The sequence below is a fragment of the Grampus griseus genome (assembly GCF_964374135.1).
Source record: "Grampus griseus genome assembly, chromosome: 8".
NCBI lineage: Eukaryota > Metazoa > Chordata > Mammalia > Artiodactyla > Delphinidae > Grampus > Grampus griseus.
Genome location: NC_139002.1, coordinates 103260674 through 103284168, shown reverse-complemented (window position 1 = coordinate 103284168; position 23495 = coordinate 103260674). Strand labels below are relative to the sequence as shown.

At 53.1% G+C, this 23495-nt stretch overlaps 4 protein-coding genes across 5 annotated transcripts; 3 read left to right on the top strand and 1 right to left on the bottom strand.

The window, feature by feature from the left end:
* Nucleotides 1–7354: 7354 nt before the first annotated feature.
* Nucleotides 7355–13464, top strand: SYVN1 (synoviolin 1). Of its 2 annotated transcripts, XM_082661056.1 has the most exons (16): nucleotides 7355–7425; nucleotides 8270–8418; nucleotides 8644–8736; nucleotides 8826–8978; nucleotides 9101–9149; nucleotides 9565–9668; nucleotides 10318–10444; nucleotides 10542–10641; nucleotides 10719–10784; nucleotides 10881–10997; nucleotides 11092–11255; nucleotides 11542–11670; nucleotides 11768–11920; nucleotides 12008–12194; nucleotides 13022–13173; nucleotides 13250–13464. In XM_082661056.1, exons 2-16 carry the CDS (start codon nucleotides 8287–8289, stop codon nucleotides 13354–13356), a joined length of 1833 nt encoding a protein of 610 aa, XP_082517182.1. In that variant the 5' UTR covers nucleotides 7355–7425; nucleotides 8270–8286; the 3' UTR covers nucleotides 13357–13464. The 2 variants fall into 2 exon arrangements, with proteins under 2 accessions (XP_082517182.1, XP_082517181.1); XM_082661055.1 differs by having other exon boundaries at nucleotides 11768–12194.
* Nucleotides 13465–15637: 2173 nt separating this feature from the next.
* On the bottom strand, nucleotides 15638–18097 carry MRPL49 (mitochondrial ribosomal protein L49). The gene is made up of 4 exons (XM_082661057.1): nucleotides 18012–18097; nucleotides 16862–17006; nucleotides 15912–16036; nucleotides 15638–15802 (listed from the first exon to the last, which is right to left on the bottom strand). Exons 1-4 carry the CDS (start codon nucleotides 18087–18089, stop codon nucleotides 15656–15658), a joined length of 495 nt encoding a protein of 164 aa, XP_082517183.1. The 5' UTR covers nucleotides 18090–18097; the 3' UTR covers nucleotides 15638–15655.
* Nucleotides 18098–18245: 148 nt separating this feature from the next.
* On the top strand, nucleotides 18246–19804 carry FAU (FAU ubiquitin like and ribosomal protein S30 fusion). The gene is made up of 5 exons (XM_082659600.1): nucleotides 18246–18385; nucleotides 18652–18734; nucleotides 18821–18965; nucleotides 19411–19466; nucleotides 19632–19804. Exons 2-5 carry the CDS (start codon nucleotides 18660–18662, stop codon nucleotides 19755–19757), a joined length of 402 nt encoding a protein of 133 aa, XP_082515726.1. The 5' UTR covers nucleotides 18246–18385; nucleotides 18652–18659; the 3' UTR covers nucleotides 19758–19804.
* Nucleotides 19805–22050: 2246 nt separating this feature from the next.
* Nucleotides 22051–23409, top strand: ZNHIT2 (zinc finger HIT-type containing 2). Its single transcript, XM_082659268.1, has one exon. It carries the CDS (start codon nucleotides 22191–22193, stop codon nucleotides 23400–23402), a length of 1212 nt encoding a protein of 403 aa, XP_082515394.1. The 5' UTR covers nucleotides 22051–22190; the 3' UTR covers nucleotides 23403–23409.
* The last annotated feature ends 86 nt before the right edge of the window (nucleotides 23410–23495 follow it).

Sequence of the window (23495 nt, the reverse complement as noted above, 5' to 3'; positions counted from 1 at the left end):
GATAGAACTGTCTCTCCTCCTTTCAAACACTCAGGGTCCTCCTCATCTGCCCCACCTCCCCTACCCTCTTGATTTCCCAAAGTCTTCACTTCCCTGTGTGTTTCCTTGTGTATTTGTTGTCTTTTATTGACTGTACACTCCGTGAGGGCAGGGATTTTTATCTATTTTGTCCACAAATGCATTCTCTGCACTTAGAACAAGGCCTGGCTGATGGCGGGGACTCACTATGTACTCGTTGGATGAATAAACAACTGAATCCATGGGAAGAGGGAAACTCCATCTATTCTAAGGGGAAGGAGACAGCAGCAAGCGAGAAGTAGGAGGAAAGGTGTGTGCCCCAGATTTCTTACCCTGGGCAAGAAGGCTCAGGAGGGCGGAAGGTGTCTTTTTACTCACACCTGAGTTCCCAGCACCCAGCCCCGTGTCTGACACATAACAGATTCCATTAAAAGTGTGTTGATTGGCCGGGTGCCAGCTGACTACCCAAGCCACACCTTTCTTTGTCTGAACTAGACTTGGGTGATAGGTGCTGTCCCCTGTAATGTATGTCCCTTTCCCTGAAGCCCATGGTGGCCCGAGTTGCGTCCTGACATGGCCTCACACCTGGCTGCCTGCGCCCTTCAGCAGGCAGAGACTTGGGCTTCTGACCCGGCTCTGCCCTCCGAGGACGGCCAAGCTGTCTAGCCTTGTGGTGGCTGTTCCGCGGCTTTGCCCAGAGACTGTTGGGAATGACTCAGCCCCCTGACACTGCTTGAATTGGGGGGTGGAACTCCTCACAGGCACTGGGGGAGTGGGGACCAGGCAGTGGGACCTGGCAGCTGACTAGGAGGGCTGTGGTGTGTGAGGCAACCAGACAGTCCCAGCTCAGCCACTCTCCAGGGTGACTGAGCCTAAGTCCCTCAGCCTCTCTGAGCCTCCGCTTTCTCATGAATGAAACAACACGTTGTCACGGGGATTGAGAAAATGGACATGTTACAAAGTACACAGGGTGAGGGGGGGCTGTGGGATCACACTGCCTGCTTTAAATCCTGACTTTGCCTTTTCCTATTAGCTGTGCAAACCTTGGGCAAGTCACTTAACTTTTCTGTGCCTCAGTTTCCTCATCTATGAAACAGGCATGAGGGACTTCCTTGGTGGTCCAGAGGTTAAGACTCTGTGCTCCCAATGCAGGGGGCCTGGGTTCCATCCCTGGTCAGGGAACTAGATCCCACATGCCGCAACTAAAGATCCCGCCTGTTGCAACGAAGATCCCATGTGCCGCAACTAAGACCCAGCACGGCCAAATAAATAAATAAATATCAAAAAAATATATCTACTCCCTTAGCAATTTTAAAAAGTATATTTATCGGTCTAGTCATGTTTTCTATTTCGTGTTGGGTCAGTTTTACACATCTTTTGTTTTCTAGGAAATTGTTACTTTCACCTAAGTTTTCAAATTTGTTGCCATAAAATTGCACCTACTACACCCTTATTATTATTTTTTTTTGTTAGAGGATGAATATTCTTTTTTTCTTTGGTTGCCGCCGGGTCTTAGTTGCAGCAGGCGGGCTCCTTAGTTGTGGCATGTGAACTCTTGGTTGTAGCATGCATGTGGGATCTAGTTCCCTGACCAGGGATTGAACCCGCGTGCCCTGCATTGGAAGGTGGATTCTTAACCACTGCACCACCAGGGAAGTCTCCACACTTATTATTTTTAAATCTCCATTGTGTCTGTGGTTATCTCCCTTTTTCATTCATTATATTGTTTATTTTTACCTTCACTTTATGTTCTTGATCAGTCTTGCCAGAATTTTGCCTATTAGCTTATTCAAAGAGCCAGGTTTGAACTTCATTAATCTTCTCTATTTTATGGGCATCATAGAAGTGTTAAGTGTTCTGATCCACAGACACGGTATACCTCTCCATTTACTTAGATATTTAATTTCTCTTGGCAATGTTTTATACTTTTCACTGTATAAGTCTTGCATATTTTTACATTAATTTTATCATTAAGCATTTCATATTTTAATGCTCTGTAAGTAGTATTTTAAAATTTTTAATTTCTGATTGTTTACTGTATTTAGAAATGCAGTTTCTTTTGTATATTGACTTTCTATCCTACAACCTTGCTGAACTCACTTGTTAGTTCTAGTAACTTTTTTGTGGCTTCCTTAGGATTATATGTATAGACAATTATGTTGTCTGTGAACCAAGACAGTTTTATTTCTTCTTTTAAAATCTGTATGCTTTTTTTTTTCTTGCTTTATTGCCCTGGCAAGGACCTCCAGTATAATGTTGAGTGGAAGTGGGAAAAGCAGACACCCTTGCCTTGCTCCTCATCTTAGAATTTGTCTAATTTATTGGCATAAAATTGTTCATGATATTCCCTTATTACCCTTTTAATATCTGTAGAATCTATAGCGATGTCACCTCTCTCAATCCTGATATTGGTAATTTGTATCTTTTTCTTTTTTTCCTGATCAATCTGGTTAGGAAGTCTGTCAATTTTATTGATCTTTTCAAGGAACCATCTTTTGGTTTCTTTGATTTTCTCTATTTTTTTTGTTTCTGTTTTCTATTTCATTGATTTCCTTTTTGGAGTTAATTACTTCCTTTATTTTGCTTATTTGGGAGTTGATTTTTCTCTTCTCTTTCTAGTTTCTTAAGGTGGAAGCTGAGGTCATAAGCAGTCCTTTCTTCTTTTCTAACATAAGAATTTAGTACTATAAATTTCCCCAAAATTCTTTAGTGGAATCCCACAAATCCTATGATGTGTGTTTTCATTTTCACTAAGTTAAAAAGACTTTCTAGTTTCCCTTTTGATTTATTATTTAATCCATTACTTCCTTAGAAGTGTTTTGTTTCCGAAAATTTTGGGATTTTCCAAGCATCTTTCTCTTATTGATTTCTAAGTTAATACCATTGCTGTCATAGAAATACTTTATGTGGATTGAATTCTTTTAAATTTATTGAGTCTTGTTTAATGTCCCCAAATATGTGTGTCATGGTAAATGTTTTATGTACATTTAATAAAAACATGTATTCTGCTCTTGTTGGGTGAAGTGTTCTGTAAATGTTAATCAGGTCAAGTGGTTGGTAGTATTGCTTAAGTCTACTCTATCCTTGCTGGTTCTCTGCCTACTTGTTGTTCTATCAATTAATGAAAGAAGATTATTAAAATCTTTGACTATTATTATGGATTTGCCTATGTCTCCCTGCAGTTCAATCAGTTGTTACTTGTAATTTGAAGCTCTGTTATTAGGTGCACAAATGTTTAGGATTGTTATATATCTTCTTGATTGACTGACCCCTGTATCATAATAAAATGACCTTCTTTAACACTGGTGACATTCTTTGCTTGGAAATCTACTTCTTCTGTTCAGTGTGAGGAAAAAAGGCTCAGGCCTCCATCCTTAAGCTCAGGGCCTCTGCAAGTGAGATTTAAGTTCATTGCCAAAGTCAGCACAGGTTGCCAAGCCCCATGATGGGGAAACACAAAGCATTGTGGGAACACATGGAAGGGGCCCCCATCCAGACTGAGGAGTTAAGCAATGTTTACTGTGTTGATAATTGAAGAGATAGACAGTCTTTGGAGAAGGAAAGGCCTATACAAAAGGTGAGAGTCGGACTTCCCGGGTGGTGCAGTGGATAAAGAATTTGCCTGCCAGGGCTTCCCTGGTGGCGCACTGGTTGAGAATCCACCTGCCAATGCAGGGGACATGGGTTCGAGCCCTGGTCTGGGAAGATCCCACATGCCGTGGAGCAACTAAGCCCGTGAGCCAAAACTACTGAGCCTGTGCTCTAGAGCCTGTGAGCCACAACTACTGAGCCTGCATGCCGCAACTACTGAAGCCCACGTGCCTAGAACCCATGCTCAACAAGAGAAGCCACCACAATGAGAAGCCCACGCACCGCAACAACGAAGAGTAGCCCCCACTCACCGCAACTAGAGAAAGCCTGTGCGCAGCAACGAAGACCCAACGCAGCCAAAATAAATAAATTAAATAAATAAATTTATAAAAAATAAAGAATCCTCCTGCCAGTGCAGGGCACACACATTCTATCCCAGGTCCGGGAAGATCCCACATGCCACAGAGCAACTAAGACCGCATGCCACAACTACTGAGCCTGCATGCCACAACTACTGAAGCCCATGCGCCTAGAGCCCGTGCTCCTCAACAAGAGAAGCCACTGCAAGGAGAAGCCTGCGCACTGCAACAAAGAGTAGCCCCCACTCGACACAACTAGAGAAAGCCCACGTGCAGCAACGAAGACCCAACGCAGCCCCCCAAAAGTAATTAATTAATTTTTTAAAAAAGTTGAGGGTCCCATTTGGGTCATGGTATGTATGGTGCATCGGGAGCCCCCAGAAATGGGGCATAGGCCTGAAGGGCAGTGTTTGGGAAAGGGAGGCAAGATATGTACTGAGGTGTCAGAGGATCTTTTTTGCCACTGCTTGGACAGTTAATAGGGAGGAGAGTGTAGGAAAGGAGATCAGTTGGGTGACTGTTGCATTTGCCCAAGCATGAGATAATGCTGGTCTGAACTAGGACTAGGAGATGAAGATGGAAGAGAAAGAATAAATTCTAGAGACACTCAGGAGGTAGACTCAACAGAACTTCATTTTGATAACTGGAATATTGATAACTGGAATATTTCCTGCCATATCAGTAAACAAAGGATGTCACAGCCATCAACAATTGCAGCCCTCCAACATGAGCCAGTGAGCCCTGAGGAAGCTCAGGATGTGAAAACACAGGATACTAGCCCCAGATAGCTGAGGTGCATATCAAAGGAATGATTTCACTGAGCCCAGACTCTTGCATCTTCCCATACATAGAAAAGCACTAAATTCCTTAACTTGATATATCTGGTTTTCTTTAATTAACAATAATCTTTTGATGTTCAGACTACCTGCCCTTTGTTGCAAAGCTTCTATATAACCGGGCTCCCCCTCTTTGCCTCCTCGGCGCAGCTTCTCAGAGCTATCTGAAATGCTGCCTCTTGGGGTACAGTCCTTACTTTGACCCAAATAAAACTTAACTTGCAACTCTCACGTTGTGCATCTTTTTTAAGCCAGTATCTTGCCTGATGTACGGCAAGAGCCTCCTAATTGATCTCCTTGCTCCAAACGCTTGTCCTCCACCCCACAACATCCCACAGCACAGGAGCTGGAGTGATCCTTTTAGACCTAAGTAGGACATGTTACACCTCTACTCAACACCCTCCAATGGCTCATCATGTCACTCAGAGTAAAAGTCAAAGTCCCTATAATGGCCAACACCTTCTGGCCCTGCCCCCCTCTCCTACTGCTCACCCTTTTGCTATTTCTACTCCAGCCACATTCACCTCCTCCAACAAACCAGGACTGGTCCACCCTTACCTAGCTGCAACTCTACCCAGACATCCACTCAGCTCCTTCAACTCTTTGCTCAAATGTCATCTTCTCGCTGATACTGCAACCTGCTTCGAGCACCCCTCCACACTCCTGGTCCCCTTTGTTCTGCTCTACTTTTCCCCTACAGCACTTCTTACCTTCCAACATATTAGATAATGCACTTACATTATGTATATGGTTTATTGTCCACCACATCTACTAGGGTGAAACTACACAAAGGCAAAGATCTTTGCTTTGTTCACTGACATCCTAAGTTACTAGAACAGGCAGCATGGGATACGTATTTGCAGACAACTGAATAAATAACTTAATTACCAGTTTGGATGTGGGGGGCAGATCGAGAGGGAGATGGTGAGTGTGATGCCCACGTTTCTGGAGCTGGGGTTGCGGTGGAGGACTAGGGACACTGAATTTTTTTTAAAGCAGGAGACAGCCCAGCTGAAGACCTCATATGGGAGTCATCAGCAACAGGGCAGGGGTATTGAAACCACAGGAGCAGAGAGGATCATGCAGGGAAAGGAGACAGAAGTGGCCAATGTGGACAGCATTTAAATAAAAGAAAGGGGACAGAGACATAGCTGGGGGGAAAAGCAGAGGCATGTGGGGTCACAGAAGCTCAGGGAGGAGACTTTTAAGGAGAGAGAGGTTGAGTCAGGCAAGAACTGAAAGCTGGCTACTGGACGCAGTCACTAGAAAGTCATAGACAGCCTTATGGGGGAGCCAACTCAGTGACAGGTTACAAGCTAAACTGGTCAGGCCAATTCAGGTCAACAGGTGGTGGTAAAGGTAACTGAGGTTAACGGTACACGAATATAGGGTCAGAGAGATCTGGTGCCAATCCCAGGACTTGTTAAATTTCTGAACCTCAATTGGTCCCACGTAAAATGAGGATAGCACCACCCAGCTTATTAACTTTAGTGACTGATGATTAAATTAGATGATGGAGGAAAACGCAAGGCACAAAGTGGGTGCATTAGCTCCATTCTGTCAACGAGCCGACTGGGTTGGCTGCGAAGCAGACATAGACAGACATAGACAGCCAAGACCAGGGGGAGCTGCGCCTACGGCCCAGGAATGAATGATATAAGGACAGCAAAGCTGTAGGCTTGGGGAGGGGTGCGGGCCTGCGACGTTGAAATCCATCCCTTTGCACAGAACACTCCCATCCCAAGATTAGCCGAAATGAAAGGTCTGCCTTCTCCTCAGTCCCAGGCACAGCTCCCTCTCGGAATGCAACAAACGTCCCCTGGGGCAGACTCGGAACACCCGCCCACGGATTGCGCCTTTTCTACTCTCGGCCCACCCGGGTTGGACCCAGCCCTAGGCAACGCTACCTTCCGCCCCTAGCAACCGCTCACCTGCTTTTCTCTTTCGATAGGCCAGCGATTTTCCTTTCTTTTTCTTACTGGGCCGCGTAACTCTATTTCGAGCAATCAGTAGCAGCCACGGGGACCCAACTCACTCCCACACAACTTGGGGGTGATCTAGGAGGAGACATATGTTTCTTTCCTGAATCCAGTTCTCTTAGAAAGCATCTGATTTGTCAAACTGTTGTGAATCCCCCTGGAATGAGTCTCTAAGACACTTTATTTCTCTTAGGCCTGTAATGTCTGTTCCTTGCATACTCACCCCTCCAAATGGTACGGCCCGCACAAGGCCCCCCCCCCCCCCATCCAGCGGCTTTGAGAGTCCTCCGCTAGGTTGAGTCCACTCAGAGGTGGAGACGATACCATCTGTGACTAATAAATAGGGAGTCTGTAATCCTCTCCGGATTGCCTATTCCCCTTAGACCACCTCTCCCATCTGTCGCTAGAACCGTGAGCACGAACCCCAGTTGGGTGGTGGGACTACTGTTCCCAGCACCGCGCGGAGCGCGCTGCGCGGGCAAGGGAAAGCGGCACTTGGTACGATCCATTCCCCGCCCCGCCCCGCCGGAAGTGAGGTGTCTCACTCCCGAAGTTCCGGCTCGCAGTGGGTGGGGAGTGTTGTTAATCGGAGTTGCCTCCGCAGTCGCGGGGTTTGAGCGGGCTCGCGGTGCTGGGCACCTGGTGAGTGGGCCGGGGCCGGGGTCGGGCCCGGGTTGGGGTTGGAGTCGGGACCTGGATCTTTCCCCTTCAGGTCTCCGGGGTCGGCGCGCCCCCTCAGCCCCGTCGCCCGCTTTCGGCCTGTCATCTGGCCGTAGACAGGCTCCCGCGCGGCCGCTTTCAGAGTCTCGGCCCCGTCTGCGACGCTCGCAGCTCCTGGCGTTTACAGATGCGCGACCGTGGAGGCGACCCGGGTCCCTCTCCGTCCCGCCCCTGCATCCTGACGGTCGGCCGTTTCTCCGGTGCCCCGAGTTGACACTGCCCCGGGGGTTGGGGAGCGCCAGGGTTCCAACCTGACGTACCCCGCCCGCTCCCGCGGGGCGCGCGTCGGAGCTGCCCACCCTGGCGGAGCTGTCACCGGCGCTGTCGCCTGCCCGGCTGCGCCCCCCAGCGCCTTGGCTTCTCCCGGTCCAGGCCGCACGTTCCCGCTGCGGGAGATTTCTGCTTTTGCATCCCACTCCATCACCGTCACTTTAGGGACACTGGGAGCAGTTCCCTCCTCCTCCGACTTTGCTGCCTTTCCTCATTCTTCCCTGGAGGCGGCGGTCTGGCAGGCGGCGTGGAAAGAGCCCTAGATCTGAAACCAGACTAACCCAGGCTGCTGGCCTTGCGTCAGTGTGATCACTTAACCCCTTTGAGTCTCAGTCTTCTAATTTGTAAAATGGGGGAGTATATGCTATTCTTGATGCGATGATGGTGAGGACGAAGTGAGGTTTCCTTTGCTTTCTCCTGTTTATTAGCACTGCGTCTCAGGCACTGTGCTAGGTGTGCACAGTATTGGGCATCACACCGTTCTTTCCCCCCGCAGGTCCCTAGGCCAGGGCAATGTTCCGCACCGCCGTGATGATGGCGGCCAGCCTGGCGCTGACCGGGGCCGTGGTGGCTCATGCCTACTACCTCAAGCACCAGTTCTACCCCACCGTGGTGTACTTGACCAAGTCTAGCCCCAGCATGGCAGTGAGTTCAGGGCTCAGGGAGGGAGGAACTCCCTGGGAGGGGAGGAGGAGTCTGTTTGAGACAGGGGTGGGGCTAAAGGTCAGGTAAGTGGGAGACAAGTGAAGTAGCTGCCAGGCCTAACTTTGAACAAATTGTGATGGGGATGTGGAGAGGCTCCTGAGTGATGAGCCCCGGACAGAGCAAAGCAGAAAGTGACCTCAAACCATAGCCTCCCCTCACTCCTAGGTCCTGTACATCCAGGCCTTCGTCCTTGTCTTCCTCTTGGGCAAGGTGATGGGCAAGGTGTTCTTTGGACAGCTGAGGGCAGCAGAGATGGAGGTGAGATGTTCATCGCTCCAAAGGTGAGGGGCAGGGAGCTGGGCAAGCAGAATGTCTGAGTTCCACATCATTCCTTGCCCAACCTGCAGCATCTCCTGGAACGTTCCTGGTATGCTGTCACTGAGACTTGTCTGGCCTTCACTGTTTTTCGGGATGACTTTAGCCCCCGCTTTGTGGCACTCTTCACTCTCCTTCTCTTCCTCAAGTGTTTTCACTGGCTGGCTGAGGACCGTGTGGACTTTGTGAGTTGGGTCGGGGGGTTCTCTGGAGCAGACAGAGGGCTGGCTTGTGGAGTGATGGCTGGGTTGGGGACATGGAGTGAGCCCCAGCCTTCCTGACGGGCCCCCTCTCTCCTCTGCCTCAGATGGAACGCAGCCCCAATATCTCCTGGCTCTTTCACTGCCGCATTGTGTGTGAGTGAGACCCATGGGAGCGGAGAGGAGGGAGCTGGAGGGAGAAGAGGCACCATGAAGGACTGGAACATGAAAAGTCACTAACCATGGACCTGTACCGTAGAGCACAGGCTGCCCTCGGCCCTCAGCTGTACAGGAAAGATAATTTAGGAAGTTAATTTGCATCATCTCTGCCTGTTCCACTCCAGGGCTTCTCAACTGCCTAGCCCCTTAGCTCTTTGCCTCCTCACCTGGAGCTTGGGCCACCCCTAGGCAGAACTGGAGTTCCCAGGGGGCCGGGTTCAGTGGAGTGTACCCACCTGACTAGATGGCTAGGGCCGTGGTGGGCTTGAGGGTGGGAGCTGTCTTAGAGCAGGAAGTGGCTGTCAGGCCCTGGGCTGACCCCACCAACCTCCCATTTGGGGGGTCCCCACAGCCCTTATGTTCCTCCTGGGTATCCTGGACTTCCTCTTCGTCAGCCATGCCTATCACAGCATCCTGACCCGTGGGGCCTCTGTGCAGCTGGTGTTTGGCTTTGAGGTAAAACTGGCTTGGGAGGTTGGGAGGACAAGCCCAAGGTGGCACTGTTGTGCCCTGACAAACCTTTATCGAGCACCTGCTCTGTGGCCAGCCCGTGTGGGCCACCAAGGAGCAGCCATCAGTCAGTCCCAGCCCCTGCCCTCTACGCACTCCTAGGAGAGCGGGGACGGCGCAGAAAGGCGCGTGTGGAGGAGGAGCCCTGACCTGGCGCTCAGGGAAGGCTTCCTGGAAGTTGATGCCAGAGGAGCTGGCTGTCGATGGACAGAAGGAATTAGCTTGATGGACAGCTGGGGAGGTGTGTCCCCAGCAGAGGAAGAACGTGTCCAGTGACAACAGTTCACGTCTGTTGAGTGCTTACTGTATGCCGGGCCCTGTGCTGAGCACTTGACCTGCATCTCTTTCAATCAGCAAAACAACGTTGTTATAAAGGAACAGTTAATTCTGTCATTTACAGACAAGCAAACTGAGGTTCAGAGAGGTCTACGAGTTGCTGAAAGTCACACTAGCTAGTGAGTGGAGAAGCTAGGAGGACCCCGGCTGTGTCCAAGCCTGTGCTTGTACCGTGGCCCTCCGCTGTGCACAGGCCTGGGGACAGCGGTTTGGCTGGAGCCCGGGGCCTGTGTTCATATGTCCACCCTCCCACCCCCAGTATGCCATCCTGATGACTATGGTGCTCACCATCTTCATCAAGTACGTGCTGCACTCTGTGGACCTCCAGAGCGAGAATCCCTGGGACAATAAGGCCGTGTACATGCTCTACACGGAGCTGTTTACAGGTGAGACAGGCCTGGACCTCCCCTGACCTGCACCAGTGTCCCCAGCCCTGCCTACCAGGCCCTGTGACCTGCCACTCTCTGCACCCCTTGCCCCCAGGCTTTATCAAGGTTCTGCTGTACATGGCTTTCATGACCATCATGATCAAGGTGCACACTTTCCCTCTCTTTGCCATCCGGCCTATGTACCTGGCCATGAGGTGAGCCTAGCCCTGCCCTGCCACAGCTCTGACCCCTCCCGTCCGTCTCCCTCCTTCTACTGAAACTGTCTTTTCAGGCAGTTCAAGAAAGCTGTGACAGATGCCATCATGTCTCGCCGAGCTATCCGCAACATGAACACACTGTAAGTGGGCGTGTCCTAGCTGCTCGCCCAGGCTGTGCCCCAGGTGCCCCTGCCTCCAGCTCTGGTCTTGACGTGTCCTTGGTCTGTCCTAACCAGGTATCCAGACGCCACCCCAGAGGAACTCCAGGCGATGGACAACGTCTGCATCATCTGCCGAGAAGAGATGGTGACTGGTGCCAAGAGACTGCCCTGCAACCACATTTTCCACACCAGGTGGAGATGCCCTGAGCAGCCTGCACATGAGGGAGCGGCTTTGGAAGGCAGACCCCGAGGCACCTGCTAACTGTTGCCTGGTCTTGACCCCCAGCTGCTTGCGCTCCTGGTTCCAGCGGCAGCAGACCTGCCCCACCTGCCGTATGGATGTCCTTCGGGCGTCGCTGCCGACCCAGTCACCACCGCCCCCTGAGCCTGCGGATCAGGGGCCACCACCTGCCCCCCACCCCCCACCACTCCTGCCCCAGCCCCCCAACTGTGAGTGGCACTCATCTGGCCATCCAGCACACTGCTGGGTTCTCGCCCCAGACTGGGAGTGGGAAATGCGGAGGTGAATCAGAGTCCCTGCCCTCGAAGCTCAGTCTGGGGCCGGGGGGCTGGTCACGGGAAGAGACGCAGATGATTGCCGTCATGTCTGATCCGTGCTGGGCTCAGAGAGGGCCTGTGGGAGCAGAGGACAGAGCCCCAATACCTGGTCCCTTGCCTGCGATTTGGCTCTATCTCAGTTTGGACCTTTTCTCACCACCCCGTCCTCTCTCTGCAGTCGCCCAGGGCCTCCTGCCTCCCTTCCCTCCAGGCATGTTCCCGCTGTGGCCCCCCATGGGCCCCTTTCCTCCTGTCCCACCTCCCCCCAGCTCTGGAGACGCTGTGGCCCCTCCGTCCACCAGTGCAGGTGAGTCTTTTGGGTAGCACGCCAGCCAGGGCGGTGGAAGGAAGGGAAGCAGAGGCCCCTCAGCACGGACTAACTTCCTGTTCTTGCTCTTTCGCAGCCCTTTCTCGGCCCAGTGGAGCAGCCACAACCACAGCTGGTTCTGCTGCCTCTGCCCCAGCACCTGGCTCGGCCTCCACCCCTGACGCTGGCCCTGCCCCAGGCTTCCCCTTCCCTCCCCCGTGGATGGGCATGCCGCTGCCTCCACCTTTTGGTAAGCTGGGCCGCTCGTGGGGTTGTTTTGGGAGGTGTGGGGGTGTCAGGCCCAGGCAGCCCAGGCTGAGCCTCTCTCTCTCTCCAGCCTTCCCCCCGATGCCTGTGCCTCCTGCCGGCTTTGCTGGGCTGACCCCAGAGGAGCTGCGGGCTCTGGAAGGCCACGAGCGGCAGCACCTGGAGGCCCGGCTACAGAGCCTGCGCAACATCCACACGCTGCTGGATGCCGCCATGCTGCAGATCAACCAGTACCTCACCGTGCTCGCCTCCCTCGGGTATGCCTACACGGGGGCCAGGGTGGGCAGCAGGGGTGTGGGGCTGCCGAGAGAAGGCCCCCAGCAGTGGTTCTGGGCCTTTTTCTCCCCTGCCACCCTGTGATACGTGTCGATTCGGGCATTCTATCTCTAGGCACACCCAAGGTGTCGGGGTTCTTGATTCCTTTTTATCTTCCCACTGCAGAAGGCCTGTCTGGATCTGAGGAGGAGTGGTGTTTATCAGAGAGCTATCCTTGAATCTTGTCCTCGTATATAATTCCCAGTACTTTAATCACGTATACTCTCTTGACACAGGGCGACACTTTGACTGGGAATCACTGCCCCTGATCTGAGACAGCAAATACAAAGTCGCTTGGAGCCAGCTTGGCCCGAATTCAAGTCCTGATCTTATTACTCACTTGCTCTGTGACCTCCATTACCTTATTTGAATAGAGTTCTAATTCCTATTCGCAGGGGATATAGACAAAGTGCTGGCACCCAGCAATGTCGGTACAGACTTGGAGGGGAGCTTGAGTCTGAGACTTGCGTGCTTTGTGTTATTCAGTGCACTGTCTTAGCTGGTACTCTAGAAGGTGCCTGGCATCTCAGAGTGGCAACCCTGCAGTGTAACAGTGAACAAGGCCAACGGTCCCTGCCCGCAAGTGGTTTACAATCAATCTGTGGTATAGAATTCCAAGAATCAGTCAACATGTGTTCAGTCGTGTCTGCGTCACTGGGGCTGCGAGGCACATCGGTGCTGGAGTGCACCCCGCAAGGCTCACGGAGGGCAGAATCTCTCGAGTCGTGCCAGGATGCCAAGGCCCTCCTCTTGTCCCTTCTCTTCCTAGGCCCCCCCGGCCTGCCACCTCAGCCAACCCCACTGAAGAGACTGCCCCTACAGCTGTCGCTGCTGCCTTCTCCACCAGCACCCCCAGCTCTGAGGCCACCACCCCATCCCTGGGAGCCTCCCCACCAGCCCCTGAACCTGAAAAGCCTTCAGGTAGTTGCGGTCAGCCTACAGTGGGGTGGGGCAGGGGACTTCTCTGGGTTCCGCTTCTGGACCTCTCTGTCCCCAGCTCCTGAGTCAGCGGGCACCGAGGAGCTGCCTGAGGATGGGGAGCCTGACGCAGCAGAGCTCCGCCGCCGTCGCCTGCAGAAGTTGGAGTCCCCTGTTGCCCACTGACACTGCCCCAGTCCTGGCCCCTGCCCCCACTCTTGAGCAGTCCGCGCTGGAACACGTCCTGCCACCAAGTGGCAGCTCCCTCTCTGTCTGCACCAGGGAGTAGTAACCCCCAGCTCTGACACAGAGGAGGTGGCATCTGACCAAGTGGAAAGAGGCCTGAGGCCCCAGTTGACTCCAGCCCTTACAGTCCCAGGCAGCCATGGGGATCTTGGGTCAGTTCCAGCCTTCCTCTCCAACCCTTCAGCCCTGTGTTCTGCTGGGGCCACGAAGACAGAAAGGTGCAGTGTCTGAGAAGCCCTCTGACCCACCCAGTCCCTTTCTGGGAGAAGGGGAGCCCCTCCGAGCCCCCCTTGTGTGTGGAGTCACGCTGCAGTGCCGAACAGTATTAGCTCCTGTTCCCAAGTGTGGACTCAAGGGGCTGGAGGTAGGCCAGGAACTTGCTCCCGGGCCCACCCACGAAGACTGGTACTGATGTCATTTTCTTACCCGAACTCCCCAGGAGCCCTTTGTGGTGGTGGCTGTGCCCCTTGTGCCCTGTGGCATTTCCATGTCTTACTGGCAACCACACAGCTCAGGGAAAGGAGTGTCTGGGGTGGAGAAGCAGGCCGGCAGCACTGAAGGGCCCTGCTCTGCCCCTCCCCCCAGGCCCTTTTCTCCCTGCAGTTTGTCTGAGGTGAGACTGTCCCTGGTCTCACCCAGCAGCCACTGTGCAACCTCAGTCTAGGCTGAGGGCTCTTGTGTCTGCTTCTGAACCACTGCAAGCCCCAGAACCTACAGAAGGCAACTTCTTAACTTACAGAATTTTTCTTGAGTTTAGAAGAATTGGAATTACTTCCTTGCTATTGTCTTTTGGCTTAAATTTTGTCTTTGAATTTGAATGCTTGACCCCAGGAAAGGGGAGCAGGAGTGCCAAGCTCCCTGTCTTTCCAGTTTAGAAAAGGCTCTGGGCCAGGTGGGGACGACAGGAGCCAAGGCATTGCCTGCCCCTGTCTTTTGCCCCTCAGTGTTGTGTTACAGGAGTTGCTGGAGACAGTTTCAGATGATTATTTAATTTGTAAATATTGTACAAATTTTAATAGCTTAAATTGTATATACAGCCAAATAAAAACTTGCATTAATGACTGGTGGAACTGGTGTGATAGGATCAGTGTGCCATGCTCCTTTTTCTTAACTCAGGCCGTAGACTCGAGAGTGGCCTGGAATCTCCAGGAGTGAGGGTTTACTTACACAAGCCAGCACTGTTCTTGGGCACAATGTTGAATATTAAGGTATTAGAAAGATATACCCATTTTACATATGAAGAAACTGAACCCCAGAAAGGTTAAGTACCCTGCCTTAGGTCAGAGCAAGTAGGGGAGCCAGGCTCTGAACCCTGTCTTAAGCCAGCTTGCTGCTGAGATGGGGTGGGAACTCTGGCTTTTGGCCCTTGTGACTCCCAAGGATGGGGCAGGTGTGAAGGTTCCTTGGCCGGGGTGGGATGGGATGGCAGGGACAAAAGGTCAGCATCTTCCTGCCTGCAAACCCCCTGTCCAGCCTTGATACTAGGTCAGCAACCTGGGAAGGATGGCCCTGTGCTGGGCTGCTAGGAGCTCTCAAGGAGCCCCTTGTGGGCAGACCAGCTAAAGCTAATCACTTAATTTGCTGGAGCTGGAAACCCAGTCAGACCCAACTCTTAATATGGAATGGAATAGAGGTAACTGGCCTTTTTGCCTCTCCATGGGTAAAAGGAATGAGCCAAGGGGCTGACGTGCACTACAGTTGGAACTGAAGACCTCCAGGACCCACGTCTGAGTCGTGTTGTGTTCTCTGTAGCCTCTACCAAGTCAGGTATGACCTAGAGCAAGGGCTCAGGGATTTTTCTGCCGCAGTGAGGGTCTGCGGGCCAAGGAAGGAATGTGCCCAATGGGTCTGCCCTGTGCTACCCTCCCGTAAACTGGGCTGGGCTACTGCTTCCAACAGAGGGGCAGTCAATCACCTCTACAGCTTGAATAGCTGAGTCCAAGGAGCTCCAATGAAGGGAAAGCAGGAACACGCCAAAGTGGGGGGGCGGAGGAATTAATGCTCCCCCCTAGCTTGGCCGTTCCTGGTGGGTCTCCAATATTAGACAGCCCTCCCCCCGTGCTGGCACCTATACAGTCCCATTTCCTCCTTTATGCAAACAAGGCCTGCTCCAAGGCCCTCAGCCCTGGTCTCTGTGCCCCTTTCCCCTAGCTGCCTCAACAGCCACTCTCCTCGTCCTGAGATCCCCGGCACTCCAGCCGCAGGGGGACGCTGGTCGTGCAGGCTGCTCAGCTGGGCTTCAGAAGCCCTTCTCCAGAAGCCAGGCTTTGAGCTGCTGATCAAAGTAGCCCTTGACCCGAAGGGTACCTGTCACCTCATTGACCTGGGTGATAGGTGTCTTCCCCAGCAGCGGGCTCAGAAAATCTTCCACATCCTTCTGCAGGGCCTGGGGGAAGATGATGAATCAGGCCTGGTAAGACCTTTCCCTCTAGAGGGTTCCCATCCCTTCAGCCCTGAAAGGTCAGAACCGGACCCTGACCCACCCACCCACTTACCCAAATGTCCCCCTCCACCTTCCGGATCACAGTCATCTGACGGTTTCCATGCGTGATGTCCTTGTAGACTGGGATGTTGTGCATACGAGAGCGTCGCACAAAGTAGGGCAGGTTGGGTGGGGGGTCTATGACAGAGAGGGACAGTGATAAGTCAAATGTTCCCAGACTTCATCTCACCTCAGCCAAGGCCTTTCTCCTCAGAGTGTGCAGGGGGTCAGTGAACCTAACAGCAAAGCCACCTCCAGACTTCAGATCAGGAGACCTGCTCTTTCCCTAAGTTTAGAGCCAGGACCAGCTTGTTCACCCTGGTACCTCAAGGCCCAGCACAGGCCTGGCACCAGAAGGTGCTCAAGAAGAAACAAGGTCAGGGCTATGCCTCCCGGGATCTTTGAGTCCCCCTCTGGAGCCAATCCTTGCCCTTCTCCACTGGGTAGGGGAGGCTAAAATCAATCTCTGGCACAAAGGGATGGGGGTTTATAAGAACTGAACACCTACCACAGGCTGGGCTCTGCATGACATGCTTTATGTGTTGAGCAGATGATCTCTATTTTGCTGCAGCTGAGGTTGGGAGAAGCTAAGTGACTAACTCAACCATACTGGCAATAGACAGCAAAGCCAAATTTGGACCCAGAACTGCCCACCTCCCAAGCTGTGTTCTCAATTATGGCCGGGGGTGGAGGTGGGGGTCCAAATTCTTGGGTCTTCTCTCTATGCTTCACTTTTCCCACATGGGAAGCCCTCACCCCAGTAGTGTGGATGGATGGGTACTAGCCAAACAGGTCTCCGATCCCTGGCCCTTTGTTGAACGTAAGACAGATGCTAGCTCTGAGAGATCTCAACACAAGTCCTGAACCCTCTGGGGAGTACAGAGCCTCAGCCAGGGCAGATAGATCTCTAGGTAGGGGGATGTTTCCCTGCAGCCTTCAAGCCATCCCCATCACCCAGCTCACCTCTGAGGGGCTGCCAGCCACTAGAAGTGGGATAATGTTCATGCTTTGGGGGCTTTGGGATGCTGGTGGGGGGTAACAGGCGTTCCACAAAACGGTATTCATCCACAGACTCCACGAAGCTGGGGTAATCAGGAGGCCCCTGGGTCTGGCTCCGAGGGGGGGAAAAAAAAATCTCTCCATCAGCCTACCCATCCCCCACGCCCCACCCACCACCCCAGAATAGAGAGAACTTCAGTTAAGTAGAAAAAAGAAACATGACAAGCAGAGAGAATAGTATAAATATAAAAGGCTGGAGGTAGGAAAGCACCAGACTTCAGTTTGCTAGAGTGCAGGGTACAAGTGGGTCTGAAAAAGAAGTTCAGGAACTCGGAAGGGCCTGCCTCTCTCAGGATTTTTGTGGGACTCAAATGAGAAGTGTGTGTATACATCTGAAAAGCTGGGTAACCGTAAGTGTGACCAATACGGCATTCTTCAGTATTTTAAAGTTTCCTGTGAAGATTCTACTGAAATATTCTAGTTCTGGGTTAGGCTCTTTCAGCAATCGTGAAAATTTCCCACTCACACTCATCCGATGTGATCCTCCCTCACCTGGAATATTTCGGCCTCATATGGACACCACCAGGCACTAAGTGCTTACAACTTAATTCGACAAGTCAGGTATTTTATTACCCCCCGGTGTACATCCAAGAAAGATTAAGACATTAGCAAACAATCTACCTAAGGTCACATTCCGGAGTCTGTCCTCCTATACTTCTCCCAACAGATACCCTGGACTCCTGATAGGCCCCAGGGTTACAATGAGAATGAGAAGATGAAGTGGCCTATATATCGTGAGTCCTAGGTTCTCAGAAGTGTCGCCAACGATCTGGGGCCAATTCCCACACTCTGGTACGGTTTCCCCTTCAAAAAAATAGGCAGCGAGAGTCTATGTGCAGCACCTCCCAGTTCCAACTAACTCAAGTTGTCCTCCAATCATATTTCAAGCCCCACACTCCGAAACGCGCTCCAAGCCCTGCCACCTTCCCTGTCAATCTTTTATCTGAGCTCCAGAAAAGTGCCCCCTAGATAGGGACGCGGTTTTTAGACTACAAGAAATACGGTGAGCCTCCACCCAGCCCTCTGCCCCCAGCTTCAGGGTCAGCGCTCTCACCAGTAGCCGCAGCCCGCAGCCCGGCAGGACACCGGTCCTCCAGCCTCGCTGCACAGCCCGAAACATGGTGGCTGCCATCTTGAACTCCCCCGTACACTCGCTTTCTGCGCGCGCAACCAACCTGGTCTCGCCCCTTCCGGCTCGCCCGGCGCCCACCCCCACCCCACCCCCACCCACCCCGGGACCGAGAGAACGCCTGCGCAAAGCACAAAGAGGCGGAGCCAGGCGGCCTAGGGCGGTACAAAAGTCAGAGGCCTTGTCGGTCGCTCAGCAGTGACGTGACACGCAGCAGGCGACGAGGCCGTACCCGCCCTAGCTCCTTCCTCTTTCTCGACTCCATCTTCGCGGTAGCGGCAGCGGTATCCGCGGTTCAGGTAAGGTTTGTGCCACGGATGGATCCGAAGGGCTCGCAGGTTGGCCGCGAGGTTAGAGGACGCGGGAAAAACGGCGGAAGAAGGGCTGCTCTGGGGGCCAGGCCAGTCCCCGTCCGACCTCCCTGGCAGGCCCGGCCTTACCCACGTGAGACCCCGAGACCACCTACTTTTCGGCGCCGTCGTCCCCGGCCTGCCACCGATTTTCTGACCCTCCTCTCGCCCAGAGTATTTTTTCTCTTAACAGCACCCCCCCTTTTTTTTTTCAGTCGCCAACATGCAGCTCTTTGTCCGCGCCCAGGAGCTACACACTCTCGAGGTGACCGTCCAGGAGACGGTCGCCCAGATCAAGGTAAGGCTCCGTGGTGCTCCCTGGGGTCTTTTGTGTTTTTCATCCTCGCCCACCGCGGGAACGCTGAGTCTCGTTTTTCCCTGTAGGCTCATGTAGCCTCGTTGGAGGGCATCGCTCCAGAAGATCAAGTCCTGCTTATGGCAGGCACACCCCTAGAGGATGAGGCTACCCTGGGCCAGTGTGGGGTGGAGGCTCTGAGCACTCTGGAAGTAGCCGGCCGCATGCTTGGAGGTGAGTTGGGGAGGTCTGTGTTTTGAACTGCTTTGTAAGCTCATGGGTGTAGGGTGTGTGCTCAGTCCAGGGTGGTTCTTCCTGTTTACATCTCTCAGAACGAACTTTTTGAGAGGTCCATGGGAGACTGAGCCAGAGTGTCATTCTATTTCAGTCACTTACTAGATAAAACCCTTGTCTGTGTCCTAATTTACTCACTAAAATCAGGAGGTCGGACCAGATCTCCAAAGTGCTCTTTAGGCCTTAAGGTCAGTAGTTGGAAAATTCTGAAGTGACACCCCGGAATGTACCAGACTAGACATTCTTAGATTTCAAGTCTTTGTGACTTTGTTTTCATTCCCTGTTTGGGCCCATCTTGCCTTTAAACTTGAGTTGAGGGAGAAAGGGTTCTGCTGGGTGGGGCCTTCTTGTTCTAACTGCTTGCTGTCCTCCTTTCCTATCACAGGTAAAGTCCATGGTTCCCTGGCCCGAGCCGGGAAAGTAAGAGGTCAGACACCGAAGGTAAGTGAGAGTATTAGTGGTGCTGTTTGGACTTCGTTGTCTTGTGGCACAGCTAAGCCAAAACCCTTGGCCCTTGCCCTGTTTGCTTTCTCCCTTCCTGGCGATGAACCTGAGGGAAGGCATGGAAGAGGCACCCCAGGTTTGATCATCCCTCCCTTTTCCCAGGTGGCCAAACAAGAGAAAAAGAAGAAGAAGACGGGCCGGGCCAAGAGGCGTATGCAGTACAACCGGCGCTTTGTCAACGTTGTGCCTACCTTTGGCAAGAAGAAGGGCCCCAATGCCAACTCTTAAGTGTGTTGTCATCTTGGCTTTCTCTAATAAAGTCACTTACCCAATTATCTCATTGTTTCATCTTCATGTGCAGAGCCTCAGGGATAGATGTGGCTTCTCAGGCTGGTGGTATGAAGAACAGTGAGGCCTCATTTTGGTTTTCTTGGCGGTGTCAAGAGTCAGCAGCTTGGCAGGGATGTGTGGGTGGAGGTGGATGAGTGGTAAACTACAACAACAAAAAAAGCTTCCTATGAAAATTGGTAACCATAAATGCCAGCACTTCAGATGGAGAGTTGAGGAAAATTCCAATCCCAATGCTAAATAACTTGATAATTAACTTCCAAATACTTTCTTTTTTTGGTCTTTTTCTTTTAAACAGAAGATAGCAGGAACCATCGTTGTGGGAGAGATTTTATAGGGGCAGCAATGGAGAGGAGATTGATCGAGTAGAAGATGTATCAGGGAACACCAGTGTGGCATTTCCCTGCACTTGGAACCAGCTGTGGCTTTAGTAGAATCCAGACCAGGAATCTGGTCTGCCCCAGCTTCAGAAAGTATTGCCTGATTACATTAGTACTGCAGTGATCTTATTTGTTCTGATTACCTGATGGGCCTTGCTAACCTAATCACAGGTGAGGTGGCGCAGTTGATTGTTTCAGCGTTCCCAGAATTGGAGTTCTCTGGGGCTGATTCAAGTTTCCTCCTAGCAACACATGCATACCCATTCATTCATTCTGCTAAGCTTTTTGAACCTGCTGGTTCTTGGAATACAGCGTACTACGGGGTAAAGACCTTGGGCTCTAGACTTGGTCTGCCTTGAGTTTGGATCCCTGTTCCATTTATTCACTGGCTGGCTGACTCTTTTTGGGCTGTGCCATACAGCATGTGAAATCTTAGTTCCCCCACTAGGGATCGACCTGGGGCCCCAGCAGTGAAAGCGCCGAGTCCTAACCACTGGACCACCAGGGAAGTCCATTGCCATCATCTCTTGCGAGTTGCTTTGAGGATTTTATGGGAAGTGCTTAGATCAGCACCTGCCCTCTAGAAAGTGCACAAATATATTGGCTATTTTTGAGTTCTACAGTGAGCTTCCTAGAAAGACATTGGCCCCCATCCCTTTTAGGAGTTTAGATTCTTGTGCGGAAAGCAAGGAAACTAGTTACAAGTGTTAATGATCTCAGAAAGTAAGCAGGGTGCTGTAATAAAAGGGAGTGTGACAGGTAGATAACTGTCCTAGGGGAGGTCTCTGACGATGGGATGTGTGTAAGACCTGAAACAGGAGCTGATCAAGTGGTGAGATGGTGAGAGTTCCAGCTAAGAGACCTGTGTGCAAAGGTGAGTGGCAGATCCTGCAGGGTCTTGTCAGATGTGGAGAGGAGTTTGGTTTGAGTCCAAGTGCAGGTCAGGGTTTTAAGCAAGGGCCTGATGTGATCTGACTGGTGATCTAGTATTTTCTCTGGCTGACTTTTCTGGAGGGCTGGCAAGAAAAAAGGAAACCAGTTAAGCTGGTGTCATGCAGTTGAGCAAGTAGCTTAGACCACCAGTGGTGAAGGGGATGCAAAACTGAGCAGACTCTTCAAATCCATCCAGGTCGTGGTAGGGAAACAGATGACCCAAATTGAGATAGAGACAAGGTATTTCGAAGGCAGAGCTGACTAGAGGTGGGGCTGGGTATGAGTGAGGTGAGGGACCAAAGAACCAGAGCTTACTTTTAGGGGTGCCATGGATCAAGTCTTCACAGCGCTTGGCACAGTTTGTGAGTCGTCACCTGCACTCTACCACAAACTGTAAGGCCCATTAGGGCAGGAACCTCATCTCATTTTGCTCTTCAGTGTGTTTTCGCTGCCTAGTGTGAAGTTTGCGCTTTAAAGTTGGATGAGGAAGTCGAGCAAGAGCTCAAATATTTGTTAACGCTTCTTCTCAAGAGGGAAATGCCCCCAACACACCCAGTCTAGGCACCCCGACTTGGCCTTCTTCCACTCTCCCCTTTGTCTGTGTCCCCTAGTAGAATGGCTGCCCCTTCAGCGCAGGGACGCCTCATCTCCCATGGGTTTAGCACAATTAGTGGCCCAGAGTAGATTAAGGTTAGCAAAGATTGGGTTTTGCCGCAGCGCTTTATAGTGCCCGAAAGGCAACCACTAGGGGGCGAGCTGGTACCGGCGAAGCGTCCGCCGGACGCACTTTCCCTACGCTCCCACCGCGCAGGACCGAGCTCCGCCGAAGCCCGGGCTGAGCTCGTACCTCCCCACCGGTTCCGGCGCATAGCCCAAGCGCGGCTCAAGAGAGGGGTGGGGCTTGGCTTCCGAGTGTGGGCGGAAACTGACGAGAATCCTCGAAGAGCTTTGACTAAGCACTCCGTCGGCCCCGCAAAGAGGCGGAAGTAACCGAGAAGCGTCGGAAGATTGTGATCTACTGCCCTTGTGCGTTCCCGTGTGGTGTGCGGCGCCAGTTGCCATGGAGCCGGCCGGGCCTTGTGGTTTCTGCCCCACCCGGGAGGCCCAGCCAGCGCGCTACACCTGCCCTCGCTGTAACGTGCCCTACTGCTCGCTGCGCTGCTACCGGGCGCATGGCACCTGCGCCGAAGACTTCTACCGTGACCAGGTGCTGGGAGAGCTGCGCGGCCGCAGCGCCTCTCCCAGCCGCCTGGCCAGCGCCCTACTGCGGCTGCGTCAGCAACGTGAGACCGAGGACGAGACCGAGGACGAGCCCGAGGACGCAGGCCTCAGGCCTGGTCCGGCGCCCGGCGGCCTCTCAGGACTCTGGGAGCGGCTGGCACCGGCCGAGAAGGCGGCCTTCGAGCGGCTGCTGCGCCGAGGCGAGGCCGGGCGGCTGCTGCCCCCGTGGCGGCCATGGTGGTGGGTTCGCGGCGCCGGGCCGCGGCTTCTGGAGGAGCTGGGTGATGCCCCGGGCTGTGACGCCGAGGAGCTGGAGCCCTCCCCTGCGAGGACGCCACCGGAACCCGAGAAGGATGAGCCTGCGGCTGCCGAGCCAATTCTCGGAGACGTCCCCGGGGCCTGCCCTCCCGCCGTGCCCACCCTCATCCCCACGCTGGCCAGCCTGAGCAGGGGCCGGGCCTCGCCGCTCGTGCGCTTCCAGCTGCCCAACGTGCTGTTCGCCTACGCACACACTCTTGCCCTGTATCACGGCGGCGACGAGGCTCTGCTCTCTGAGTTCTGTAACACGCTGCTCAGCGTTTCTGGAGTCCTGGGCGCCCAGCAAGTCTTCACCTCTACCGAGGAGGCCCTGCAGGCCGCAGCCCACGTGCTGGAAGCAGGCGAGCATCCCCCTGGACCCCTGGGCACACGGGGTGCCATGCGCGAGGCCGCCCTCATCCTGCTGGGTGAGGGCCCGGCCAACCAGAAAGGCTACACGTTGGCAGCACTGGGGGACCTGACACAGACCCTGGGCCGAGCCCGGAAACGAGCTGTGGCCCCTGAGGAACGAGATTGCCTCTACCGGGCCCGAAAGAAGTGCCAGTTCCTGCTGTCTTGGACCAACGAAAATGAGGAGGCCCTCACACCCCTGGCTCTAGACTGCGCCAGGGCCCACCGAGCCCACGCTGTGGCAGCCGTGGAGGTGGCAGCCCTCACTGGGGAGCTGGAGCAGCTCTGGGGAGGCCCCCTGCCACCTGCCCGGAGGACTCTCATTGAGGAGCTCCTTGACTGAACTGGACACTCTGTCATTAATAAAGCTGTGACTGGTCTGCCCTGTCGCCAGTGCCCATTTCTGAGTGCCAGCTGCTGTGCCACCCACCCCCAG

Excerpts from the sequence above, each read along its gene's own strand:
- MRPL49 (XM_082661057.1), bottom strand. The coding sequence starts at position 18,089 with ATGGCAGCCACCATGTTTCGGGCTGTGCAGCGAGGCTGGAGGACCGGT. Across the intron at positions 17,007-18,011 it reads GCTGCGGGCTGCGGCTACTG|ACCCAGGGGCCTCCTGATTA; the intron begins GTGAGAGCGCTG and ends CCTCGGAGCCAG. Across the intron at positions 15,803-15,911 it reads AGGTGGAGGGGGACATTTGG|GCCCTGCAGAAGGATGTGGA; the intron begins GTAAGTGGGTGG and ends ATCTTCCCCCAG.
- FAU (XM_082659600.1), top strand. The coding sequence starts at position 18,660 with ATGCAGCTCTTTGTCCGCGCCCAGGAGCTACACACTCTCGAGGTGACC. Across the intron at positions 18,735-18,820 it reads AGACGGTCGCCCAGATCAAG|GCTCATGTAGCCTCGTTGGA; the intron begins GTAAGGCTCCGT and ends TTTTCCCTGTAG. Across the intron at positions 19,467-19,631 it reads TAAGAGGTCAGACACCGAAG|GTGGCCAAACAAGAGAAAAA; the intron begins GTAAGTGAGAGT and ends CCCTTTTCCCAG.
- SYVN1 (XM_082661055.1), top strand. The coding sequence starts at position 8,287 with ATGTTCCGCACCGCCGTGATGATGGCGGCCAGCCTGGCGCTGACCGGG. Across the intron at positions 8,979-9,100 it reads CTGAGGACCGTGTGGACTTT|ATGGAACGCAGCCCCAATAT; the intron begins GTGAGTTGGGTC and ends CCTCTGCCTCAG. Across the intron at positions 11,256-11,541 it reads CCTGCCCCAGCCCCCCAACT|TCGCCCAGGGCCTCCTGCCT; the intron begins GTGAGTGGCACT and ends CTCTCTCTGCAG.
- ZNHIT2 (XM_082659268.1), top strand. The coding sequence starts at position 22,191 with ATGGAGCCGGCCGGGCCTTGTGGTTTCTGCCCCACCCGGGAGGCCCAG.